Genomic DNA, 25,539 nt, shown 5'->3' on the forward strand with positions numbered 1-25,539 from the left:
GGCCATCCATGCTTTAATGTCTTGAAGACAGTCCAGCAGTGGCTGGAGGGTGTCATTTTGTTTAAAGGCAGATCAATGTGTGTGTCAACTGCATAAAAATGAAATGCAATGCCATGTTTTCTCAGAATTGAACCCAGGGGGAGCATATAAAGGGAAAAGAGGATAGGCCCAAGAATGGACCCCTGAGGCACTCCACAAGGTATAGGTGCTGAGGAGGACACACAATCACCAAGGCTGACAGAGAAGCTTCTGTCAGTCAAGTAGGACCTAAACCACTAAAACGCAGTTCCTTTTATGCCAATGTGATGCTCTAGGCGAGCAATAAAGAAACTATGATCCACTGTATCAAAGGCAGCTCAGAGGTCTAAGAGCATAAGAAGGGCAGAATTCCCTGAGTCAGTGGCGAATTAAAGATCATTAAAAACTTTCAAAAGTTCTGTTTCAGTGCTATGACAGGCTTTAAAACCAAACTGGACAGTGAAGATAGAAATTAGTCAGCAGAGGGTGTGTGTACGACTTGCCTCTGAAATGATTTACTTTATTTAAATGGAGGAAAACATTTAACAGTTAAACAGTGTTGTGTGTTCAAAGTGTCATCTACAGAAACAGGTGTTGCAGGTGGCGTCTGTCTGAGAAACTGACCACAAGCTGAACAAACAGTCACACCACAAATCATAATGTCAGCATGTTTTATTCAACAGTATAGTAACATTTAAACACTGATTGCAATTGAATTAAAGAAAATGTCAACATTCTCTCAAGTACACATTCACATTCTTGCTGAGAGAACATTGACACCTGAGACATGAACACAACAAATGTATCTCTCATGAGCAAACATTTGTAAAGGCACAAAATATAAAAATAGGTACAATATATGAATAAAGTGACAAATGTTTTACACTATATTTGACACTTTTACAGCATTGTTGCAAATTTTGTTCATAGTTCAAATCTTGTATTTTGGTCTGAATATAAAAATATCATACAACATCATTTTGCCTCCTGCAGAAGTCTTGCAACCAAATCTCAATGACACTTTTAATTGTGATAATGACACGAACATGAATGAACTAAACACAAGATGTATGTTTTGGCATCTCAGTCATTATCAAAGGGTTGAATGTAACAGTCTGATACACAGCACAGTGAAGGCCTAAAACATATCTGCCACTTCAGTCTCATACTTGTGTTAAAACACCACTCAATACTTGAATCTTAAAGCTTTTCTTTAAACACAAAAACATTGTTTAATACTAATATAATACTGAGACAAACCTTAAAACTTAGAAAAGTGCAAATGAAGTAGCCCATAGCAATAAGATAGAATTATGGCCTTGGGGTTAAGAGGCCTTCTTGATTTCAACAGGTGTAAGATTTTTTTTCTTTTTAAATTCACAGCAGGCCTTCTCTTCAAGTTTCAGCTGAAGGCATAAAGGCACGATACAAGTGTATGACAACACAAACAGTTTGAAAGTTTACAGTCGAAAGTTTAAAATCGAACACACTCTGAGATCGGATTTCCAACTCAGAAATTCGGAGCAACCGCATCAACCCCGACTTACGAATTCAAGATGGCTGCCGGTCACATACATAGTGAGTAAACACTCTGCTAAAGTACTGTTTATAGCAATTTTATCTTATTTGTTTTACATTAGGTCAACCTCATCTGCGGCTTTGCGACTTGTCCACCATCGTCAACTAGAATGTAAAAACTGTTGTCAACTCAGAGGTGACGTCATTCCCACTTCCCACTTCCGACCTCCGAGTACAAAACGAACACAGCATCACTTTGTCCTCATCCATTCACAGCTCTCCATCCCACTCCCACTGCTTCCTCTAACCAGCTGACTGTGGGTGTTCACTCTTCTAGTTATTCAATCAAACTTCACCATGATCTCTATCAGCCAATCAGGATGCTACTGCAAACTTTTAAATCTGCTCTCTCCTCTGCTGCTGTCAGCTGTCATTTTAGGCAGTCCCTATTCGACTATGGATTCATCACCCTCCTTAAATCATACCATCTCTACGGGGTCTAATCGCCAAAGGCTTTCCACATTTTTCATTCTTATGTGCACATGTTAATAAATGATCTTTTTACTATTAAAGAGTCTCTCCTGATTGAAATAGATTTACTTGTCCCACAGCTGTGGATCTCCTTACCTGAGGAACTTAGGTTGTCTTTGTTTAAAACACTCCTCAAAACATACTTTTATAAGAAGGCTGTTTTTCAGTAAATCTGTTGTTTGTCTAGTTTCTATCCTTCTTTTATCAATTTTTCAAACAAAAACAGTTATCACAGTTATCCCGACCACCCAAATTGAATCTGATCATCCTTGAGTCCAAGTGGATGTTTGTGCCAATTTTTTTTAGAAATTTCCCTCAAGGTGTTCTTGAGATTTCATTGAATCAGGGGGTGCTGCTGCCTGAGAGTCATGTGCACCCGTATTCAGTGGCTGCTGCTCCTTCTCTCTCTCTGCAGTCTTGGAACCCTCTGACCCTGCAGAAAAATAAAACAAAAATATATTCAAGAAAATTTGAACTTTCTTGATCCGACTCAGGCAGTCACCCCTCAGACATACATTTTCAAACGTATTATTCATCAGTGTCTGTTTGGAAATATAGTTAATGTGCAGATTGATTCTCTTGAAAGGTGCAGTGATGTGTATTTGTTAGTTAGCTCATAAATTCAGGGCAGTTTTGTGGTCGACTATAAATGCTCAGTATTAGAATTAGAATTGATTTTAAAGTTTCATTGACCACTTTTAGGACACTTCATGTGTCAGCCTGGTTGCACTGCAGGTCCTGACCCCATACTGTGTATACTGTACCAGAACATGACTGAAGATCCTCAGGTTCAGTCTGAGTCCTTGTACCACAGCCAGCAATGCGCTGAACATTATTTTTCATCCGATGTCCTAATGTCTGGGGCTGTGTCTCTAAGGAGTTAAGAGGAAATGTCATTTGCATCTTCTTTAACTAGTTTTTAAAATGTAATATAAAATGATTCATTTATATTTGATGTAGGACTCTAATTGGATCTCGTAACTTTAACGATAAACTGTCTGAAAACAGAGAAACGAGGCCCTCTGCTGTAACATGTGCACTAATTCGGAAAAATAGCTCTTGTATTATATTCACAACTATTTATTTTTATTTATTCATTATTAGAACCAGAGGACTCATATATTAATGTAGTCTCAGTGAGATTTGTATAAAACAGACTGGTTCATATCTGAAGAGACAAACACAACTGTAAAGACTCTGGACAGATATGTTGATAGAATATATTATTAAAACTTACCTCTAACAATCCTCTTATTGAGCCTGCGATACCACCAAATTGCATCAAGACCAAAAAAGGCTAAAATTGCAGCAGCAATAAGCCATTTAACATTAATATTGCTCCAGCTGTTGCCTGAAACACATGACAAAAAGCTGATGTAACACTCAAAATGTAACTGTGTATCATGTACAGCAGATTGATCATTGACTACACATAGAGAACAGTTCAATGTGCTGCTAAAATCTATCAAAACTAAAAATACAACACATGAGCACCTCAAGGAGGAAACTTACCAGTGATATCCACAGATATCTCAGCATGAATCTGATGGTTGATTTCCTCCTGTGTGACCACACAGTGATAGCGGTCGGTCTTGGTCACAGTAGTTTGGAGGATGATGTCATAGCTGCCTCCTCTGTCTGTGACCTGTGGTTCTTCAGCAGGAAGGATGTTTCCATCACTGTCCTTCCACTCTACTTTAGGTTTTGGAGAAGCACCATGAACCTCACACTGCAGCTGCACTCCATCATCTGTGGCATTGAGGACTGTGACAGATGGCTTTGGAGATGAAACTGTCAACACATTATAAAGAATAACTTAGAAAGAACAATTACATGATCAGAAATGTAATAATGTGCTTTTTGTGTTCACTCCCTCTCTGCTCGTATTTAGAAACACTCACCAACAGCAAGATCAATGTGGAATATTTGAGGTGTCTGAAGAAGTGGAAAAAAGCAGGTGTAGTCTCCACTGTCAGCCATCTTTGTATTTCTGATGATGATGGAGGCGTTGCCGTGTTTCAGCTCATCTTGGAAATGAAAGACTCGACCTTTGAACTGCTCATCTTGACCTGAACCACCGTTGTTATGATGGAGGCCTTTATCATACATGAACACCCCCGTCATACCATCATGTTTCCTCCAGTCAAAGAGTTTCTGCTCGATGTTCTCCTTGGTGCTGAGGGAACAGGGTAATGTAACATCACTCCCTTCTGACACCAACACTTTGATGGCCGCTGGTCCTGGAACATAAAAACATCATTGAAACATTTTCTGTTTCATCTCATTTTTAACGAAATGTCACCAAAATCTTTGACAATATTCCTGAAATCAGCAGAATGATGTAAGATTATTTCAGAATTATTTCACCAACAATTTTACTGTTATTGATATCTCATGCTTTTTAAAGATACCGACCAATGAACCATATCATAACCCTAGTTCTATCAGCACAGATGAAACCCTCTGCATAGGGGCCCTGACACTGCTTTGTGGCTCGCTGAAGAGGGTGTAGGATGTCACACACAGGAATCTGTCTCCTTATATACTGAGGGGTCCGCAAATGTTCAGATAGGCAGGTCTGGATTGGCTGGTTACATTTATACCTTTCTCAGTGGGCAAATGCGTGCTCATGGTTAGAGGAGTATTACCCAGGATTCATATGAACTTGATTGTGGATATGGTGGACAAACAATATCACTCTGGACATAGGATCACAACATGGAAACAGCTGATCCTTACAACTCAATCTGGGTGAAAATGAGTGTGTAAATTAATTTTTGGGATGGTGGCCATATTGGTAATATGCAAATTAGAGGACATAAATAAAACATAATATGATTTAGCAATAAATACTGAATCTGCATGTTCTAATGTGTTTCTAATGCTTAAACATATGTAACACCAAGTTTGTTAAAAAACAACAACACTTATTTTAATTTGCCACCATCTTGGGAATATGCAAATTAGGGGTCCAGATGCATCCAATCATTAAATTAGCACTCCTATGTGTTTCTCATGGGCAGAAAACATCAAATAAACACCAACTTTGCATTTGTGGCTCATCTAGTTCAAATGTTAGAGCTGAAATGGTTACTAGTCGGCAGCCATATTGGATTTTGCCACAGTCATCAGAATGCCTATCTGCAATGTTCAATTTCCAGATTCCTTTGAAATACATTAATTTAAATATGTAGGCCTACTGAATTTGGTGCATTTTTATATGGAGCTACATTAGGGTCAAATGTTTTGTACTTGAAAAAATAAAATTTGAAACTGAAAATTTATGTGTTGATCTTGAATTTTGAAAAATACAACAATGTATTCAAAATAAAAATAAGTGTATGAAACGGTTTTTTTTCAGGTTAAATATAATTTTGATTCACTTTGGTAATTCTTTTGCATAAATAATTTATTTTCACTTTTCACTTCCATATATATTTTAACATTTGAGGTCTTATTTTTTTCAGTTGTATGTTTTATCCTTTCAGATTCAAATCTTATTTTTTACAGTTTCAGATCTTTTTTTTCAGTTTCAAATCTTTTTTTTTTTCAGTTTCAGACTTTTGACCCTGATGTGGCGTGGGGGGAGTGGCATCAACTGAGAGGGGTGTGGAATCATGAGTGACAGTGCCTTCAGGGATCGTAGGAACTAAAAAAAATCTGACTCAACACTTATATACACCATATTCATGTGATTGGCAGAAATCTGTTTTAGACAGTAATGAGCACCAATTGTGGTATAAGAGCGATAAATTATGTTTGCTGGATGTATGGGCTCCAGCAGATTGACCCGACCGATCGGACGCCATCATCGCAAGCGAAGTGGACACTACGCTGCATTCACAGTGCTATGTGGAAATCGGACATATCAGCACTTAAAATGTGGCTGTTGAACTGCAAAATCTGGCATAATTTATCGCTCTTATACCGCAATTGGTGCTCAGTACTGTCTAAAACAGATTTCTAAATGGAAGTTTGTCACTGGCATCAATTTTTACACTGCCAGTCACATGAATATGGTGTAGGTATATAAGTGTTGAGTCAGAATTTTTTTAGTTCCTACGTTCCCTGAAGGCACTGTCACTCATGATTCCACACCCCTCTCAGTTGATGCCACGCCCCCCATGCCACATCAGGGTCAAAAGTCTGAAACTCAAAAGTGAAAAAATAAGATTTGAAACTGTAAAAAATAAGATCTGAATCTGAAAAGATAAAACATAGGCTACAACTGAAAAAAATAAGACCTCAAATGTTAAAATATATATGGAAGTGAAAAGTGAAAATAAATTATTTATTCAAAAGAATTACCAAAGTGAATCAAAATTATATTTAACCTGAAAAAAATGTTTCATACACTTATTTTTATTTTGAATACATTGTTGTATTTTTCAAAATTCAAGATCAACACATAAATTTTCAGTTTCAAATTTTATTTTTTCAAGTACAAAACTTTTGACCCTAATGTAGCTCCATATTTAACACAAAATAAACGACTGTCTTGAGTTTGTGAGCTATGCTACGCTACACACTGCTCTGAAGTCAAAGAACTGGCTTCCTGTGAGTCAAAGAATAGATTTTAAAATCTTACTGCTGGTCTACAAAGCCCTGAATGGTCTCGGACCAAAATACATGCTTGATCTACTGGTTCCCTACGAAGCATCCAGACCCCTTAGGTCATCTGGAACAGGTTTGTTGTGTGTTCCAAGAACAAGAACCAAGCAAGGTGAGGCAGCATTCAGTTATTATGCTCCTCACCTGTGGAACAAACTTCCTGTAGATCTGAGGTCTGCTCAAACTGTCAGCTCCTTTAAATCAGGGCTAAAAACACTATTGTTTACTGAAGCGTACTCTTAGATTAAATACTTACCTGCTGTATTCTACTGCCCGTACTTTTTAACTACACACTGCTGATTTATGCCTTTTATTATTCTACTTCTTTTCTTATCCTGACTGTTCTATTTGGGTTCATTGTTAAATCGGCTGCAAATGTCAGAGATTTCAGGGCTGAGGACTGAGTCTGGGCTGAAATCTCCAATAGGAGAGGTTTCAGAGTCTAAGGAATTAAGAGGTTGGGCTGTCGGCATCCCTGCGGGGGGTGATCGGGAAGTCTGAGTCAGCTGCTGTGACTCGACACTGGGGAGCACGCTGTGAATTCAGATCTAGAAGGGAGACGTCCTGTGATGGATCTTTAGAGTTCATTACAATCTGAATAAGACCAGTGTGTGGAACCTGTGTCCGGCGGGACGGTAAGACTCTGAGTGAAGGACTCAAGAGCAAATAGTGGGCGCGCATTGGGTGTATTATTAAGGGAGACGTCCTATACACTCATTAAAAAACAGACCCGACCAACCAAATTCAAGCTGGTTCAGAGCCAGGGACAAGAGATCCTAGCTGAAATCTCTGACAGAGCCGGTTTTTGAAATTAAACTTAAACTTAAATGTTGTCTAAGAGCACTGTTTGGTGGCTAGGAGTAGCAGGAGTGATATAGGCCATCACGGCCTGGACCCTTGGCCGTATAGCTTAGGCAGCTATGCAAATGTTGTATCTGTGTATGCAGTGCTCTTAGATGCAATGTATTGAGCCTGTTTTTATTTTATGTTACTGTATTTTATTATCACTATCATTCTCAATTTCTATTTCCCTTTTTAATTGACGGTTTTTATTGTTTTAAATTGTGTCTTGTTGCTTTTAATGTCTCTGTAAAGCACTTTGAATTACCTTGTGTTGAATTGTGCTATACAAATAAACTTGCCTTGCCTGAATACTCTTCAGTTAGTGTTTTCTTTAGGCGACCGAGCCAACAAACTAACCAAGGTCTACACGGAAGTGCTGAGCCCAACCTCCTGTCAAACAAACTTGTGCCTTCATAAACTACAAAGTTAATGGTTCTTACCTTTTTCATCATAGAGAGTTTTTCCAGTGAAACACAGCAGGCAAAAACACAGCAGGTCCAGCTGAAGCTTCATGACTGTCTATCTGATCTTTGGATTCAATGTGGTTGCAAACAGTCGGGTGCCTTCTTATCGATGCAGCACCATAGACTGTATGCAGTTTGACTTTAGTTTCGTTTTCATCTCACATTGCCACAGATGTAAAACCCTCAGAATAAAAGCCTGTTTTAATCACTGTTACTTATTGTAACTATAATTATTACTGTTATTAGTAGCAGCAGCAGTAAACCTTCAATGTCCTCAGCTTTATTTTTCTTTTATTGTCATTTTACTGTGTTTGTTTTTTCTCTTTGTAACACCTTCCTCTCTCTGCTGTGTCACAGCTCTGCCTTTATTCTTTAAAGCTGCTTAAAGCCTGAGCTTGTTTCCGGTGTCTGAGAGCTCTGTGGTGTGTGTGGGTTGGAGAGTAGGAAACTTTTCTGCTGGTTCACTATACAAATATCTTTATGAGTAACTGCCTTATTTATCATTCATACTGCAACATGCCAAACAGCATCAGAGAAACACTCATTTGTGACTGAAACTGCTTTAATCGGTGTTTTTACCGGGTTAAATCACGTGGTGTGTTTGTTCTGGAGGAGAGGAGACCTGTGTGGATAATATTTCATATTTAGACTTCTCATCTTAGGCAGGACTTCACAAAATCCTTCAAATCAAATCAAAACACCATATTTTCATGTGGAATAGGCTTGTTAATATAATCAATATCATGCTGTGCCAAATGTGTATTACATGTATTTGTTGCATTATTTTAAATATGAATGCCTTGTTTGAAATAATATTTATTCCTTTTAAATAATATTTGTAATCATTGTAAAATAATATTTTTCTCTGGCTTTTAGTTCCAAACATAATCAATCAGTATTGACAACTAATAATCATAAAGCCCATCAACAAAATCAAATTACTCCTCTACTTTATCAGACTGACAACACATTACTGCATTACGTGATGAAATTAATTACCATATCTACACACAGCGCCGTCTCACTAATTCATCTTGCGGTTTGTGCGACTGTCAAACACACACATATACACACCAACAGCGTCTCTGCCGTCATCTGAGCATTGATGCAAAAACCTTTTCTCCGACCTGTTTCTCTGTGCAGGAGACAAACACAGGAAGCGCACCTGCACAGGTTTTTTGTTGTTGTTGTTGTTGTTGTTGTTGTTGTTGTTTTCTTTATTGAAAAACACAAATCAAACAAACACAGACGCCAGGGGGTGACATACATTCAGTGTCAAAAAATTCAGAATATCATATTACAGAAATACATTAAAAAGAGCACATAAATCCAAGGTTTTAATGGCTTTCGTGTTTGTGGAGTGTCTAATGGTCCTAATATATTGCTTGACTTCATTTTCAAAAATGCAAAAGAGTGGTTTTTGATTAGTATATCGACATTTATGAATAAACCATTTAGCCAATAGTATGATAAGATTAATATAAAATTGTTTTTTTTTTCTCCACAGATGGATAGTCAATGAAGCCAAACAATATATGTTCAAAGCAAAAGGAGAAATGTGGTTCTACACAAATAAAAATCAAGTTACAAATATCCTTCCATAATTTGGTAGAGAATGGGCAATTCCAAAATAAATGAAAAACATCTTCAGGGGATCCTTCACAAAAACAACAATTAGTATTGATATCTTTTTTGAAACGTTGAAGAAGAACTTTACATAGGTAGAATCTGTGAATTACTTTAAATGATACTTCTTTCATTTTATTATTAATTAAGTATTTTGCAGGTAAAGTCCAAATCTTTTTCCAGTCAAGATTATTAACAAAGTTGTTCCAATAAGAAACCACATATGGAATTGATACAACAACTTTCTGAAACAATGCGCGTAAATGACGATTATTATTGCGTCTTAAGGAGAAACAAATCTCATCGATTTCATGTTTGGTTGGATCAATAGATAATAAATTTAAATTCGGGTCCTGCCATACTTTTAAATAGCATAACAACTCCAGCAGGGATTGCATTTATAACAATATTAAATTCCCTAACGGGAATAATAATACTGTATTTCAAAATAAATTCTTGATATGTCAAAAGTGAGCCATTTGAATTAAACAACTGACCAACCAAAAGAATGTTATTAGAAAACCAGTGAGGGTAAAATATGGATTTGTTTCTGCATATAATGTCTTTATTGTTCCATAAGTAGTATCTATGCGGGGAGAAATTGTGTTTATAAATCAATGACCATGAGAGAAGCATCTGTTTATGAAAATTGGATAGTTTTGTGGGGAGTTTTTCAATATTATAATTACAAAATAAAAGGAAATTTAGGCCTCCTAATTTAGAAAAAAATAAAATTTGGTATAAAGTTCCAAATTGAAAATGGGTTCTTAATGAAAAGTTTTAGCCAATTTATGTTGAATGTATTATTTAAAGAATAAAAGTCTAAAAAGTTAAGGCCACCCTTATCATATGAGTTTACTGATTTTTTGACATAGTGTTTTTTGTTCCTCCAAATAAAGTTAAAAAGCATTTTGTCAATATTGTTTGAAATCTTTTTGTTTACATCAAGGGATAGAGCAGCATATGTAGGGCGGGATATTCCCTCAGCTTTAGTCAGTAGAATTCTTTCTCTTAGTGATAAATCTCGCTGCAACCATTGGTTCAATTTTTTCTGTGTTTTGTCAATAATTAAATCAAAATTCAAGTTGCACCTGGTCTTTCTATCTTTGGTGATAATGATGCACCTGCACAGGTGACATTGATTAAATCCATAATGCGTCACCAGAAGCTAAAATCGCCACACCTTTTAAATTAAAAGACTCTACTCTGCTTTTTAGTGCTCCTTAAATTACATAACTCTGAAACCAACAGCATTTTAATTTATGCCTGAACAGTTTATAAAGAGTTTATTGAGCTTCAGAAGGAGCAGAGTTTTCTCAACATCCTTCAGTTCATCACAAACACTCAACATCAACACATCTGGAGATACATGGTTTTCACTGGACAGGAAAGGGATGGAGAACTGTCCTCTGAGCAGTAACTAAAGCTGTCAGACAGATGCAGTAAAAGTACAATAGTTACCTGTGAGATGTAGAGGGGGAAAGTATAAAGTTACATTAAATGGAAATATAAATAAAGTACCTTGAATGTGTAGTCAGCTACAGCAGTTGAGTCAATGTACTTGGTTGGACTCCACCACTGTAGCTCATGTAGTATGAATCTCTCCACTCAATATTACTGATATATAAAAGCTAATGAAACTGATCTTAACTCAAGGTCCCCTTACTGTACCTTTAACCACATCTCACTGTCTTCATCATCACATGGAGTTTGAGATGGGTGTGGCTGACTCTGAAAAAGCAGATGGACCTTAAGTTAGGATTTTGTGTTTTCTTTTTGCCGCTCAAAATTATGTTCAACAATTAAATTTGACTTTTTTTTGTTACTAACTTCCTGTGTGACGCAAACTGTAAAGGCACACTATTTAAAGACACAGCGACATCCAGTGGATTTCTTTAGCATGACACAGCTAATCAGAGTGGTGCAGATAGCTCCATCAGGTTAGCTTTAACACATTGTTCACTGAGATACAGTGACTCAAAATGTGCTAAACCAAACGGTTGAGAATGCTAAAGGGTTAACCAAATTTAAAACAGATTTTTATATATATCTTTTTTTTTATTGAAGCATTGCAGGTTAGTATAAATGTAAGTAGTATATATGTGGAGCCCCTGAAGCCAAACTGCTATTTAAAATGGTTTGGATGTAAGGTCCAATAGTCTCACAGATATCTTTAAAAAAGCGAGAGGGAACAACATCTGTGGGACAAGTAGAAGGTTTCAAATGACCAATTATATCATTTAACTGTGAAAGAGACACAGGCTCAAAGTCCTTAAAAACAGCAGAGCAAGTGACAGCAGTGGAGGGGTCATAAGAAGGCGGTGAAATGTGTGATCTAATGGTCATGATCTTGTCAATAAAAAAAGTGAAGAAAGTTTTCACAGATTTCTGGGGACACATCAAGGCAAGCACAAGGAGGGGTGTTGAGAATATTATTAATGGTGTCAAACAGAACATGAGGTTTGTGGCAGCTATTAGAGATAATGTTCAGTTCAAAACCTGAAGGAAAAGTACTTATACCACACTGGGAAAATACTCCAGCATGACAACTTGTGATTTCTTCACAAAGACAACTTCTGGTGATGTCACTTTAATTAATGTCAAGTTGTCATAATCAAGACAGCCCAAACAATGTCAACTTGTCATTACAAAAACCCAATGACACTTAATGACAGCAGTCATAAACATTTATGAGTACGTGTGTGTGTGTGTGTTTAATACAGTGAAGATAGATGGACTCCTACTGACGCACTTTAATGTTGTAAAAAAACAATCACATCTACAGAGATGTTTTTAACCCTTCATGCAACATATTACATGTCTCCACTGTTCATCTGTATGATCAGTGTGATGCAAACTGGATACATAAATCACTGATGTGTGACTTGCCTCTGAAATGATTTACTTTATTTAAATGGAGGAAAACATTTAACAGTTAAACAGTGTTGTGTGTTCAAAGTGTCATCTACAGAAACAGGTGTTGCAGGTGGCGTCTGTCTGAGAAACTGACCACAAGCTGAACAAACAGTCACACCACAAATCATAATGTCAGCATGTTTTATTCAACAGTATAGTAACATTTAAACACTGATTGCAATTGAATTAAAGAAAATGTCAACATTCTCTCAAGTACACATTCACATTCTTGCTGAGAGAACATTGACACCTGAGACATGAACACAACAAATGTATCTCTCATGAGCAAACATTTGTAAAGGCACAAAATATAAAAATAGGTACAATATATGAATAAAGTGACAAATGTTTTACACTATATTTGACACTTTTACAGCATTGTTGCAAATTTTGTTCATAGTTCAAATCTTGTATTTTGGTCTGAATATAAAAATATGATACAACATCATTTTGCCTCCTGCAGAAGTCTTGCAACCAAATCTCAATGACACTTTTAATTGTGATAATGACACGAACATGAATGAACTAAACACAAGATGTATGTTTTGGCATCTCAGTCATTATCAAAGGGTTGAATGTAACAGTCTGATACACAGCACAGTGAAGGCCTAAAACATATCTGCCACTTCAGTCTCATACTTGTGTTAAAACACCACTCAATACTTGAATCTTAAAGCTTTTCTTTAAACACAAAAACATTGTTTAATACTAATATAATACTGAGACAAACCTTAAAACTTAGAAAAGTGCAAATGAAGTAGCCCATAGCAATAAGATAGAATTATGGCCTTGGGGTTAAGAGGCCCTCTTGATTTCAACAGGTGTAAGATTTTTTTTCTTTTTAAATTCACAGCAGGCCTGTATCTCAGCATTTCAGTCATTTCTGTGAAAATTAAATTGCTATTTTTAAAGAGAGTTTTAAAGAGTTTTATTTACAGACCTTGAAAAAGTCATTCATGCTTTTATCTCATCACGTCTGGACCACTGTAATTCCCTGTGCTCAGGGCTCAGCCAAAAGGCCATTTCCTGTCTCCAACTCACTTGTTCAAAACTCGGCTGCCAGACTTTTGACTGATTCAAAGAGACAAAACTCCACATAACTCCCCTCCTTGCAACGCTACACAGGCTACCTGTTAAGTACAGAATCATTTTGAACTCTTACTAATTCCTTTTAAAGCCCTACATGGCCTCGCTCCAACATACAGTATAGATTTACTTACGCCCTATGAGCCTAGGCGCTGCCTGCGCTCCTCAGGTAGGACCTTCCTAACTGTTCCCACAGCTCGTGTTGTTCCAAAAGGAAACGGGGCATTTTCTGTTAAAGCCCCACAGCTGGGGATCTCCTAACCTGAGGAACTTAGGTTAGCAAACTCAGTGTCTTCGTTAAAAACACTCCTCAAAACACACTTTACAAGAAGGCTTTTTACAGTAAATCTGTTGTTTGTCTAGTTTCTATCCTTCTTTATCTATTTCATTATTTATTTATTCATACACACTCTGATGTATCTGGTCTGAGGTTTTGTTCAACTTTTTTATCTTGATAGTGTATACTATCTTATTTGTCTCATAGAGCACTTTGTAACTGTGTTTTGTAAAGTGCTATACAAATTAAGCTCATCATTATATTATAATTAAACATAATACACACATAGAATCGTATAAAGAGTAAAAGTAAAAAACAAAAATCAAATTTCTCATTTTACAGAAACGACTTGCAGGTGTTGTGTTCACTGTTTGGATTTATCAGTTGTTCTGTACTGTTATTGTTATGCACTGAATATAATACAAAATATCCATAAAATACATCACTTCATCAGCGGTCTTCAGTTTCCTCAATAACAGAAAACAGGTCCCTTCAGGAAGAAGGTTGACAAACACTGATTCATACCATCAACACAGTTTAAAGGTGGACACCCAAAATTCACAAATTCAGCATCAGTAGTAGTTTATGGCCAGATAACATTATGATGTTGCTGTGAAGCTGTCCTTTGTTATATAAAATGACTTCATCATTTTAGGGCTGTTGTCTCCTGGTCGACTAGTCAATTATTTGGTCGCTATGGTCTCGTCCGACCAAATTCTCACAAGTTGAATAATCGCTGTGTTACTTTGATAAGGAGACAGTGCTACATCAAAAACTTTCCAGGATTAATCCATTATTTCCTGCGGCGGGGGGACAGGCTAAGTTACCTGTTAGCGATGGGCAATGCAGTTCTTTAGATGTTACTGAATCACTAGAATCAGCTCATTAAAAAGATTTGTTCAAAAGATTTGTTCACCGAATCGTTCAGTGCTTGACGGGAGGAGCCCTGACTGTGCACTGCGTAATCTGACTCAGTCCCTCTAACTGTTGCTGCTGCTGCGTCTGCCCTGCACTGGTGAGTCTCATTACTGGCCAGCCTAACGTTTTAAGTTTGTTTATCTGGAAACGAAGTCTGGTAAAACAATGGGGAGGTGTGTGAATGTGTTCATGTAGCGTGACTCCTGGCTACATTAGCCTTTAGCTTGGAGAAAACAGTCCCTATGAAAGTGTATCACTGAGAAGAAATTATTTGACTCACTCAGGGATCGTGGTTACATCGCTCACCGAGTGATTCGTTCACCGAGTGATTCGTTCACCGAGGCAGTCCCTCCCTGCACCCTGGCTGCTTCACTACTCGCGAGTGATTCATCGTTCGCACAGACTGAATCAGCAGTTCCACTCCTGGCCTGGACGCTCGCTGCTGAGCTCAACTGAACTGAGAAATGAACGAATCAGTTCCGGAAGTGATTCAGTTCAGTACGTTCACTAAACAGATTTGTTCTTTTGAACAATTCGTTCGCGAACGACACAACACTATTACCTGTGAAAATGGGGGCGTTTTCGAAACACCCCCCTTGTTGACAGAAAGTTGGACTCGCCCACCCTCACGCTCAGCGTCGCAGTGACGCAGACCTCCTGTCTGTTTCTGTAAGCTGACACCATTTCCCTCAGTGGAAATGAAGCTTGTATTTACTTGTATTTCACAGATAAGAAACAATAAATTGTGAAGACAATAAAGCCTCCACTAAAATAGCATTTTAAGTCGTGTGTGTGATTTATCCTGGCTTCATATGAGCAGAGGAAATCTCTGCTAGCTGCTAGGCTAATTTATACAATGTAAAATGCCATAGGCTTGTGCTAATAACGTTAGCATGTTGTATTTGCTTGGAAAACATGTTTAGTATCAGACAGTTGTTTTGTCAGTGAACCTTGTGAGTTGTAATGAAGCTAAATTTGTAACGTTACCTTTGTTAAATGTTGCTGTTGTCCCTGGCTTCATATGAGTAGAGGAAAAGTTCGCTAGATGCTAGGCTAATTTATACAATGTAAAATGCCATAGGCTTGTGCTAATAACGTTAGCATGTTGTATTGGTGGGGAAAATGTGTCCAGATAAAGACAAGTGTTTGTCTGTGAATGCTGCGAGTTATAGTGAAGCTGATTTGTGTACTTGTGTTTGAAACTGTCTCTACTAAGCCATGTTTAATGTGTGTTTAATGTGTGTTTTGAATCAACTTTATATATAAAGTTTGATTTGAACTAAACTTTACCCGTTAAAGGGGTTTTTTTTGGGGAGTTTTTCCTTATCCGCTGCGAAGGTCATAAGGACAGAGGGATGTCGTATGCTGTAAAGCCCTGTGAGGCAAATTGTGATTTGTGATATTGGGCTTTATAAATAAAATTGATTGATTGATTGATTGACTTAACACAGTCCTCCACCGCCAACTAGTGTTTTGGAGGTGTAACTGCAGAGTGACACAGACACACCACCAGAAGTAAAAATAACGTGCAGATTTTTTTTTTCCCCATGACGAATCGATTAGTTGAAGACTATGCGACTTTAGTTGACCAAGATTTTCTTTGGTTGACTACAGCCCTAATCATTTTATCCTATTATTAATTTGACACAAATGCTATTATAACTAGTGTACACATTTTTGAGTTATGGCCAAAAATCATGTTTTGTGAGGTCACAGTGATCGTGACCACCAAAATCAATCTGTTCATCCTTGAGTCCAAGTGGATGTTGGTGCCAAATTTTAAAAATATTCCCTCAATATGTTCTTGAGATATCACATTCACAAGAATGATACGGACGATGGACCCAAAAACATAATGACTCCAACCTCAGAGGTCATAAAAACAGCTTCAAACCAACATTAAACACACAAACACATCTAAACTCACCTGCCAGCAATCAGCCTCATCTGGATGGTGTAGGCTAATGCATGGCAGGTTTAAGGCACGAACATACCTCTTCAGAGCTGCTTGTCAGCTGTGACATAGGGTTACACTCAACTACACTCACTCACACACACACACACACACACACACACACACACACACACACACTCCTCTACGACGTCAAATCAGGGGGTGCTGCTGCCTGTGAGTCATGTGCACCCGTATTCAGTGGCTGCTGCTCCTTCTCTCTCTCTTTGCAATCTCTGAACCCTCTGAACCTGCAGAAAAATAAAACAAAAATATATTAAAGAAAACTTTCTTGATCCGACTCAGGCAGTCACCCCTCAGACATATATTTTCAAACGTATTATTCATCAGTGTCTGTTTGGAAATATAGTTAATGTGCAGATTGATTCTCTTGAAAGGTGCAGTGATGTGTATTTGTTAGTTAGCTCATAAGTTCAGGGCAGTTTTGTGGTTGATTATAAATGCTCAGTATTAGTAGTAGAATTGATTTTAAAGTTTCATTGACCACTTTTAGGACACTTCATGTGTCAGCCTGGTTGCACTGCAGGTCCTGACCCCATACTGTGTATACTGTACCAGAACATGACTGAAGATCCTCAGGTTCAGTCTGAGTCCTCGTACCACGGCCAGCTTTACGTCGAACATTATTTTTCTTCAGATGTCCTGATGTCTGGGATTGTCTCGCTAAGGAGTTAAGAAGAAATGTCATTTGCATCTTTTTTTAAACTAGTTTTTAAAATGTAATATAAATTGATTCATTTATATTTGATGTAGGACTCTAATTGGATCTCGTAACTTTAACGATAAACTGTCTGAAAACAGAGAAACGAGGCCCTCTGCTGTAACATGTGCACTAATTCAGAAAAACAGCTCTTGTATTATATTCACAACTTTGTTGTATTTATTTTCATTTATTCATTATTAGAACCAGAGGACTCATATATTAATGTAGTTTCAGTGAGTTTTATATAAAACAGACTGGTTCATATCTGAAGAGACAAACACAACTGTAAAGACTCTGGACAGATATGGTGATAGAATATATTATTAAAACTTACCTCTACCAATCCTGTCGTTGAGCCTGGGATACAAACAAAACAACCAAACTGCAACAAGTCCAAAACAGGCTAAAGTTGCAGTAACAACAAGGCATGTAACCATACAGATCCTGCTGTTGCCTGAAACACATGACAAAAAGCTGATGTAACACTCAAAATGTAACTGTGTATCATGTACAGCAGATTGATCATTGACTACACATAGAGAACAGATCAATGTGCTGCTAAAATCTATCAAAACTAAAAATACAACACATGAGCACCTCAAGGAGGAAACTTACCACAAACTTGCACAGATACCTCTCTATGAATCTGATGGTTGATTTCCTCCTGTGTGACCACACAGTGATAGCGGTCGGTCTTGGTCACAGTAGTTTGGAGGATGATGTCATAGCTGCCTCCTCTGTCTGTGACCTGTGGTTCTTCAGCAGGAAGGATGTTTCCATCACTGTCCTTCCACTCTACTTTAGGTTTTAGAGAAGCACCATGAACCTCACACTGCAGCTGCACTCCATCATCTGTGGCTTTGAGGACTGTGACAGATGGCTTTGGAGATGAAACTGTCAACACATTATAAAGAATAACTTAGAAAGAACAATTACATGATCAGAAATGTAATAATGTGCTTTTTGTGTTCACTCCCTCTCTGCTCGTATTTAGAAACACTCACCAACGACAAGCATTACATGGGATTTTTCTCTTCTTTGCACAAATGGAAAAACACAGGTGTAGTCTCCACTGTCAGCCATCTTTGTATTTCTGATGATGATGGAGGCGTTGCCGTGTTTCAGCTCATCTTGGAAATGAAAGACTCGACCTTTGAACTGCTCATCTTGACCTGAACCACCGTTGTTGTGATGGAGGCCTTTATCATACATGAACACCCCCGTCATACCATCATGTTTCCTCCAGTCAAAGAGTTTCTGCTCGATGTTCTCCTTGGTGCTGAGGGAGCAGGGTAATGTAACATCACTCCCTTCTGACACCAACACTTTGATGACCACTGGTCCTGGAACATAAAAACATCATATGTTTGCAACATGTGTCACCAGAATTATTTTCTTGACCTGAAAGGTTTTTGAGAGGTTACTGTGGCGCCCTCTGTTGTCCTAAAACTAACATTTCTTTTCATTAGGGGTTCAAGCCCGAAGGGCTGAAACGTTGTTGTTGTTGTTGTTGTTGTTGTTGTTGTTGCTGATGAGATGATACATCGTAGAGAAACAAAATTTTCACCAAACATTGGAAGCTGTGTGCAAATGGTGCTCAAGAAATATACGTCCAATCAGCCAGGTGTGGGCGCTATAACTAAGGTCGAAGAAATTTTGTTTTGTCACATTGACTTGAAATTCGACACACATGTCCAACTGAATGTGCTCTACAATGTAAAGTCAATCAGGATCCTTTTTCGTGGTGGACACATGAATTCCCTGATTCAACAACGTCATGTCAACCTCATTTTCCTCAATGATATCTTTAACATTCCTGTACACACACAAAAACATGGAAGTGTCCTTGATAACTCAACAATATGACAGGTTAATGTCAAGGCCATAAAATAAATGTATTTTGCCAGCTTTTGACAGCGTAGAGCTTCAAGAGCATTGTGCTGTGGGCGGATGGGGCGCGTTCCACTACTGTTTTGTAGCTACTGTCTGTCGTCTGTGGGCTTTATTCCATTTCAGATTTCCGTCCGTCTGCCGTAACCGAATCCAAACGCCACTAATAAATAAATAAATAAGAAGAAAAAAATAAGGCTGAGCACGGAAGAACCAGAGAGGAAACACCATCACATGGAGCTGTCCCCCCCCCCCCAAGATGTAGGCCTAAGATAAAATAAATTCAAATAATATTTACTCAAATAATAGTAAAAGTAATAAAAACAGGACAAGAATAGCCCGATGACATCACACACGCCGTGAAAGACGGCCGGGGATAATTGGTGAGTACCAGCGTGTAGTGTGTACCAGGCATAATGCAAGTCCTGAGTCTGAAATATGTCTGTCAGCGAGTCCTACTCCACCTATTTAGACTCCACCGTAGACAACGGCAGTATTTCTCCGACCACGTAGCGAGTCACAAGCTCCGTGGCTTCTTTCAGACTGATGGGTTTAACGTTATCTCCGTTATTAGAACCAAACGACAGCCGTTGCTGTTTCAGAGCTGAAGGACCAGCGCTCTAAAAGTAACGGAAGTAACTGATGTCTTGTTTGAAAATGTACTTAAGTATTTGATTACTCAAACAGCAAACTAACGCGTTAGGTTACTCGTTACTGCAAAAAGTAATCAAAGTACTCTTACTTTGTAACGCATTATACCCAACTCTGCCCCTGGCATATGTGATATATGACATATATGTGTAATGTTGAAGATTTACATTCTGTAAACTTCATATGTGTTAAATAATGTTTAAAAAATAAATTAAAAATTGGCCAAAATGGTTACTAGTCAGCAGCCACATTGGATTTTGCCACAGTCATCAGAATGCCTATCTGCGATAAATATGTACGCAGGCCCGGACTGGCCCACGGGAGAACCGGGGAGTTCCCCGGTGGCCTGGCCCGCAAGTGGTCTGCTCTGGCCTGCCTGTCTTTTTTTTTTTTTTTTTTTTTTTTTTTGCTGTCAGAAATGATAGGTGCTTGTCAGCATTTGTCACAACGATTGGTCAAAAAGTTTTTTTTTTGTAGATTCAAGACATGATTAGTTTGTTTCGCTTTCCGCCCACCCCCAAATCAGCGCGCCTGTAAACTGAAAGCAGCTTGGTTGTGGAGAGTCAGGTGGAGCAGAGAGCAGAGGGTGTGTACAGGCCTGTTTCCACTGAAGAAGTTCCTGGTACTATTTGAGGGGCAGGAACTACTACAGGAACGTCCTCTCGCTCGGCCCTCTCAACCGCCGTGTCTCCACTGAGAGCGCGGAGTACGAGGAAGGTTCCTGTAAAGTTATGGGCTCTGGATGTGACATAATCGTTGCACGACCATTTAGCTTTGCTGCTGCTGTTAGCTGTCCCTGTCAGCTGATGCTCTCTAGACAGCGGCGGCGGGCGCGGGGGAGTTAATCACTGTCCGAGGGCTGCCGTAGAATGGCAACCAGGATGTCACCCGAGCAACACTCGCTACCCGCTCCCTGGTTGCGGCGATTTGCGATGCTGGCCAGCTAGGAATGAACTAGCAGCCAGTACAGTACAGTCCTCTCTGGTCTAGCTAACATTTAGCCGTGTTACTTACTGATCCATTAGAAAGAAAGCTAGCTGGACATGGGTTTTGAAGCCTCTTTGGTCACGGAGCTCCCTCCATCTCTTAAACACCTGACTGAGGTTTACTCTTGTTTTTCCTCTTCTTTTATCACTCTCCTTTTTGCTCTTCTTTGCCTCCTCACACAGAGGAGCTCCTTTTCTTTTGCTAGGCCGTTTTTCACTTGTCTCCAAACTTTGTCCATCTGCCATTGTGCTCGTGACTCAACTATCTCATGCCCAATTCCTCATAAGGACCAGCTCCAGTCCCTGATTGGCTGACCGACCAGTTTCGCAATACATGACGCGTTTCCTGCCGTAAAGCAGATTTTTTCCATGAAAATTCGTCCCCGGTGGCAGAAGCTAATTGCAAAGATTGCAAAGCCACTAAGTAACCTATGTAAACGCTGATAGTCTGATTTTACTGTGGCCACTACCCTGTGCAACACATATTATTTACATAATGATATATATATATATATAGGCAAAAATGCTGTCTGCTGCTTCTTTAACCCAGAAAAGTAAGAAAACTGGTTATTCTCAACATGAGGTCCGGGGAGGATGGGGACCGACCCGAGGCCAGATAAATGATTGATGATAAGCTATAAGAGCCAAATTAACCCGTAAGGGTCCATTTGGTTCCATTTTGTACAGAGTCAGGCCTATAATTGAATGCTGCATGACGTCAAACTGGTTTTTATTATTATCACTGTGCCAGCAGAGAGGAGTGACTTATTTTCTATGCACTTTAAGTATGATTGAAGACAAATTCATTGCTTCCATTACAGTAAACACTGGTCAAATGAACTTTTTGACTTAACAGTTTGTCAGTGTGCTCATCTGGTTGTGCTGTATGCTGGTTTGGTTAGCTGTTGTGTTTATATGCTTGTTTTGGTTAAATATGTGTGGTGATGTCTTAAGTTTATGAATAAAAGCCAAGGCTTATTCTAGTTAAAACCAAAACGATTTTAATAGTTAAACAATTATATTCTTATTTTAACACATTCATAAATATTAGGTTCAATTTGTCTCTAGGGTTGTTCTGCTATGTGCCACAAACTACATTGATTATTACTAGGTATCGAATATCGGCCGATAATATCGTATAGCATTTTTTATGATAATCGGCATCGGCCGTTTTTTCCACCGATAGCCGATAAAATACGTTTATTTTAATTAAAATACGTTTATTTTAATTTAAACGTGCACCTTTGGCTCTCATGCAGCTGTCTCTCTCTGCCTGTCTGCCTGAAGTCTCCACTCTGTGCTGTGTAACAAATGTCCCGCCTACAGCCCCCACCGATTGGCTACACGGCACACGTGAGTGACAGCCAATCAACACTGAAGGTAGATGCAGCGCTGCAGCGGCACAGAGAGGGAGGAGGGGAAAGAGGAGGACTGCTCCGTGAAGCAGCAGTGTGACGTTTGAAGGCAAGGCAACAGAAAATGTCGAAGTTGCAATAGGAAATCCTCTATGCTGAAGTTTTAAAGACACCACTGTTGATGCTTGATAAACACGCCATCCTCATACTGTATCTCAGTGTCTGTCCCCCTCCTCCCCCACGCGGCTGCTCGCGAGTCGCAACGGGCAGCCATTGGAAACAATAATGTCGTCTAAAACTACTTCACATCGGCTGCTGAAGCTAACGGACATGTAGAAGTTTACTTAAGTGCATTTCAGCTGTGTATGGTCAGTATGGCGCTTGCTTGTGTGTGTGTGTGTGTGTGTGTGTGTGTGTGTGTGTGTGTCTGTGTCTGTGTACATGCACGCTAGCTTCGGCAACTGATGTGAAGTTGTTTTGTAGGCTTCATTAGTTCATTTAGACATGCATTTAAAAAGTATAGAAGAATATCAATTAAATTTACTTGGCATTAAAGTAAAAGTACTCATTTTGCTGAAAAAATGAAATGTGACTGGTATATTAAATACATGTAATTACAAATTACTTTAATAAAAATAAGTCTGGTAGCCACTGAAAGTGTAATCTTTATTTATAAACTAATTATGCTATTTGATGTAAAAAAAAAAATAAAAAATAAAAAAAAAAATCTGAAAAGTAATTACTACTAAAGCTATCAATAAATGAAGTGAGCCAAGGTTCCTGTTCCTGCCACCCTCTTTATTGGTTTGTACTTAATCAGGCCAGATCAGATGTACCTGAGAGAGAATATAAGACATCATTAATTAACTTATTTATTTCAGTGAACTTTTATAAATGCTGCTAGAAGATCCCTGAACGTTTTGTTTTTAGATAATTTAACTTATTGCCAAGACTCAAATTTCAGTACTGTGCAGTTCAGTTTTTACTTTGATTTTATAAAAAAATCAGGGAGCCATTTCATTTTCAGTGAACTTTAAGAGATCTCTGCACTTTTTGTTTTTTATATGATAAAACAACCAGCCATTTCAACCAAGATTTGCGTCAGAGTTTGTGTTATTCTACAAAAGTTTAAGGTCTTTTTATCACAGACTTTCAGTGTACAAAAACAAACAAACAGTATACTGTTGTATTCAGTCTAATGCCAGGTATGTTATTCTAAATTTTGACACCAAAATTTTAATTTTTACTGCAAATCAATATCGGTTCTAAATATCGGTTATCGGTTTCCTTGACTACTAATAATCGGTATCGGTATCGGCCCTAAAAAACCCATATCTGTCGATCCCTAATTATTACACATTTATTTTATTTCACAAAGTGAGAACAGTCACAACACTATTTTCTGTATTTTCATTTGCATGTAGGGTTACATAGCTGAAATGCACAACCTGCTGACCTTCTAAGGCGGTGATTTTTTGGGTCCCAACCCATGAGTGGATAAGAGGTCCAGACGCCACACTAAACACTTTTTATGGAGAAAAAGATACATGCATGCATGCATACTTGATACTATTTTAAAGCTATGTTTATTTTATTTTAAATAAAAGTCACAGCACTTTATTTTCTATATTATAATGTGCATGTAGGTTATAGCTGTAACTTTGAAACACAAATTGAAACAGAATTGTGTGATTGTTTTATTGTTTGAATTAAAATGTGTGTGATTTTGACCTGCCTTTGTCTTTCATTTGATCATTGCAGTATCTTTGAAGACTGAAAAAGGGAATACTATATTGATGACTACTGACCAATACATAGAAACATTTTAATTATTTCACCTTTGTTTTTACATGGTAGTGAGAACATTGCTACATTGCTTATTTTACTGCACGAGATATTTGGTAGGTCTTCCTGGGTCAAAAATACCTCCACAGGTGGGTTGCAGCACAGGCTGAAACAGTTTGGGGACCCCTCTTAAGGATAGGCTCTTATCTGTCTAAGTTCAAAAGTTTTCAGTATCTATCTAATGTTACTAAAATAAGATCAGATAAGTTGAAGTTGCTGCTGACTTGTATTTTTACTTGTTTTACTGTTGCATTGAATATGGGTGTTGCCATATTGATTATGATAAGATGACATCAAAATGATTTGCTGACAAAATAATACAGTCATGTTGTTTAGTTCAGCATAATACCCATTCATATAGGAGTCCTGGTTTATTGAGGGGCACATTTGGTGAGGGTAGGGAAGAGAAAAGCACTGGACTGGAGGACTGTGAGTAGGGTTGCTGTTACAGTTGTGTTTAATAGAGTTGTTGTGTGACTGTCAGTCTGGAATAATGAGCTTTGGTGATTACTTAGCCCATATGTGTGTCCGTGTGCACGTGCACGTGTGTGAGCATGTAATGTGTGGATTGGGTGGCCTGGGTGGATGTGTGACTGCCGGCCTGAATTTTTGTCCCAGTCCAGCCCTGTATGTAGGCCTACTGAATGTGGTGCTTTAAACACAAAATGAACGACTGTCTTGAGTTTGTGAGCTATGCTACTCTACACACTGCTCTGAACACTCTTCAGTTTCTTTAGGCGACAGAGCCAACAAACTAACCAAGGTCTACATGAAGTGCTGAGCCCAACCTCCTGTCAAACAAACTTGTGCCTTCATAAACTACAAAGTTAATGGTTCTTACCTTTTTCATCACAAAGACTTTTTCCAGTGAAACACAGCAGGCAAAAACACAGCAGGTCCAGCTGAAGCTTCATGACTGTCTATCTGATCTTTGGATTCATTGTTGTTGCAAACAGTTTGGTGTCTTCTTATCAACACAACACCGAGTGTGATTTTAGTTTCGTTTTCATCTCACATTGCCACAGGTGTAAAACCTTCAGAATAAAAGCCTGTTTTAATCACTGTTACTTATTGTAACTATAATTATTACTGTTATTAGTAGCAGCAGTAAACCTTCAATGTCCTCAGCTTTATTTTTCTTTTATTGTCATTTTACTGTGTTTGTTTTTTCTCTTTGTAACACCTTCCTCTCTCTGCTGTGTCACAGCTCTGCCTTTATTTTTTAAAGCTGCTTAAAGCCTGAGTTTGTTTTGGTGTCTGAGAGCTCTGTGGTGTGTGTGGGTTGGGGAATCGAAACTTCACTGTAATATCTCTTTATGAGTAACTGCT

The 25,539-nt window shown here is 38.3% G+C and overlaps 2 protein-coding genes across 2 annotated transcripts; both read right to left on the bottom strand.

Moving 5' to 3' along the window:
- Positions 1-675: 675 nt before the first annotated feature.
- Positions 676-8,142, bottom strand: LOC117256872 (butyrophilin-like protein 1). Its single transcript, XM_078171780.1, has 6 exons — positions 7,962-8,142; positions 3,969-4,307; positions 3,580-3,858; positions 3,305-3,418; positions 2,832-2,939; positions 676-2,500 (listed from the first exon to the last, which is right to left on the bottom strand). The coding sequence occupies exons 1-6, from the start codon at positions 8,032-8,034 to the stop codon at positions 2,370-2,372; spliced, it is 1,044 nt and encodes a 347-aa protein (XP_078027906.1). The 5' UTR covers positions 8,035-8,142; the 3' UTR covers positions 676-2,369.
- Positions 8,143-12,654: 4,512 nt separating this feature from the next.
- On the bottom strand, positions 12,655-25,209 carry LOC144464514 (butyrophilin-like protein 1). Its single transcript, XM_078171781.1, has 6 exons — positions 25,052-25,209; positions 18,488-18,826; positions 18,099-18,377; positions 17,818-17,937; positions 17,336-17,443; positions 12,655-17,010 (listed from the first exon to the last, which is right to left on the bottom strand). The coding sequence occupies exons 1-6, from the start codon at positions 25,122-25,124 to the stop codon at positions 16,958-16,960; spliced, it is 972 nt and encodes a 323-aa protein (XP_078027907.1). The 5' UTR covers positions 25,125-25,209; the 3' UTR covers positions 12,655-16,957.
- Between the last annotated feature and the right edge of the window lie 330 nt (positions 25,210-25,539).

The sequence above is a fragment of the Epinephelus lanceolatus genome, chromosome 1 (genome assembly GCF_041903045.1).
Source record: "Epinephelus lanceolatus isolate andai-2023 chromosome 1, ASM4190304v1, whole genome shotgun sequence".
In the NCBI taxonomy this organism is placed as follows: Eukaryota; Metazoa; Chordata; class Actinopteri; order Perciformes; family Serranidae; genus Epinephelus; species Epinephelus lanceolatus.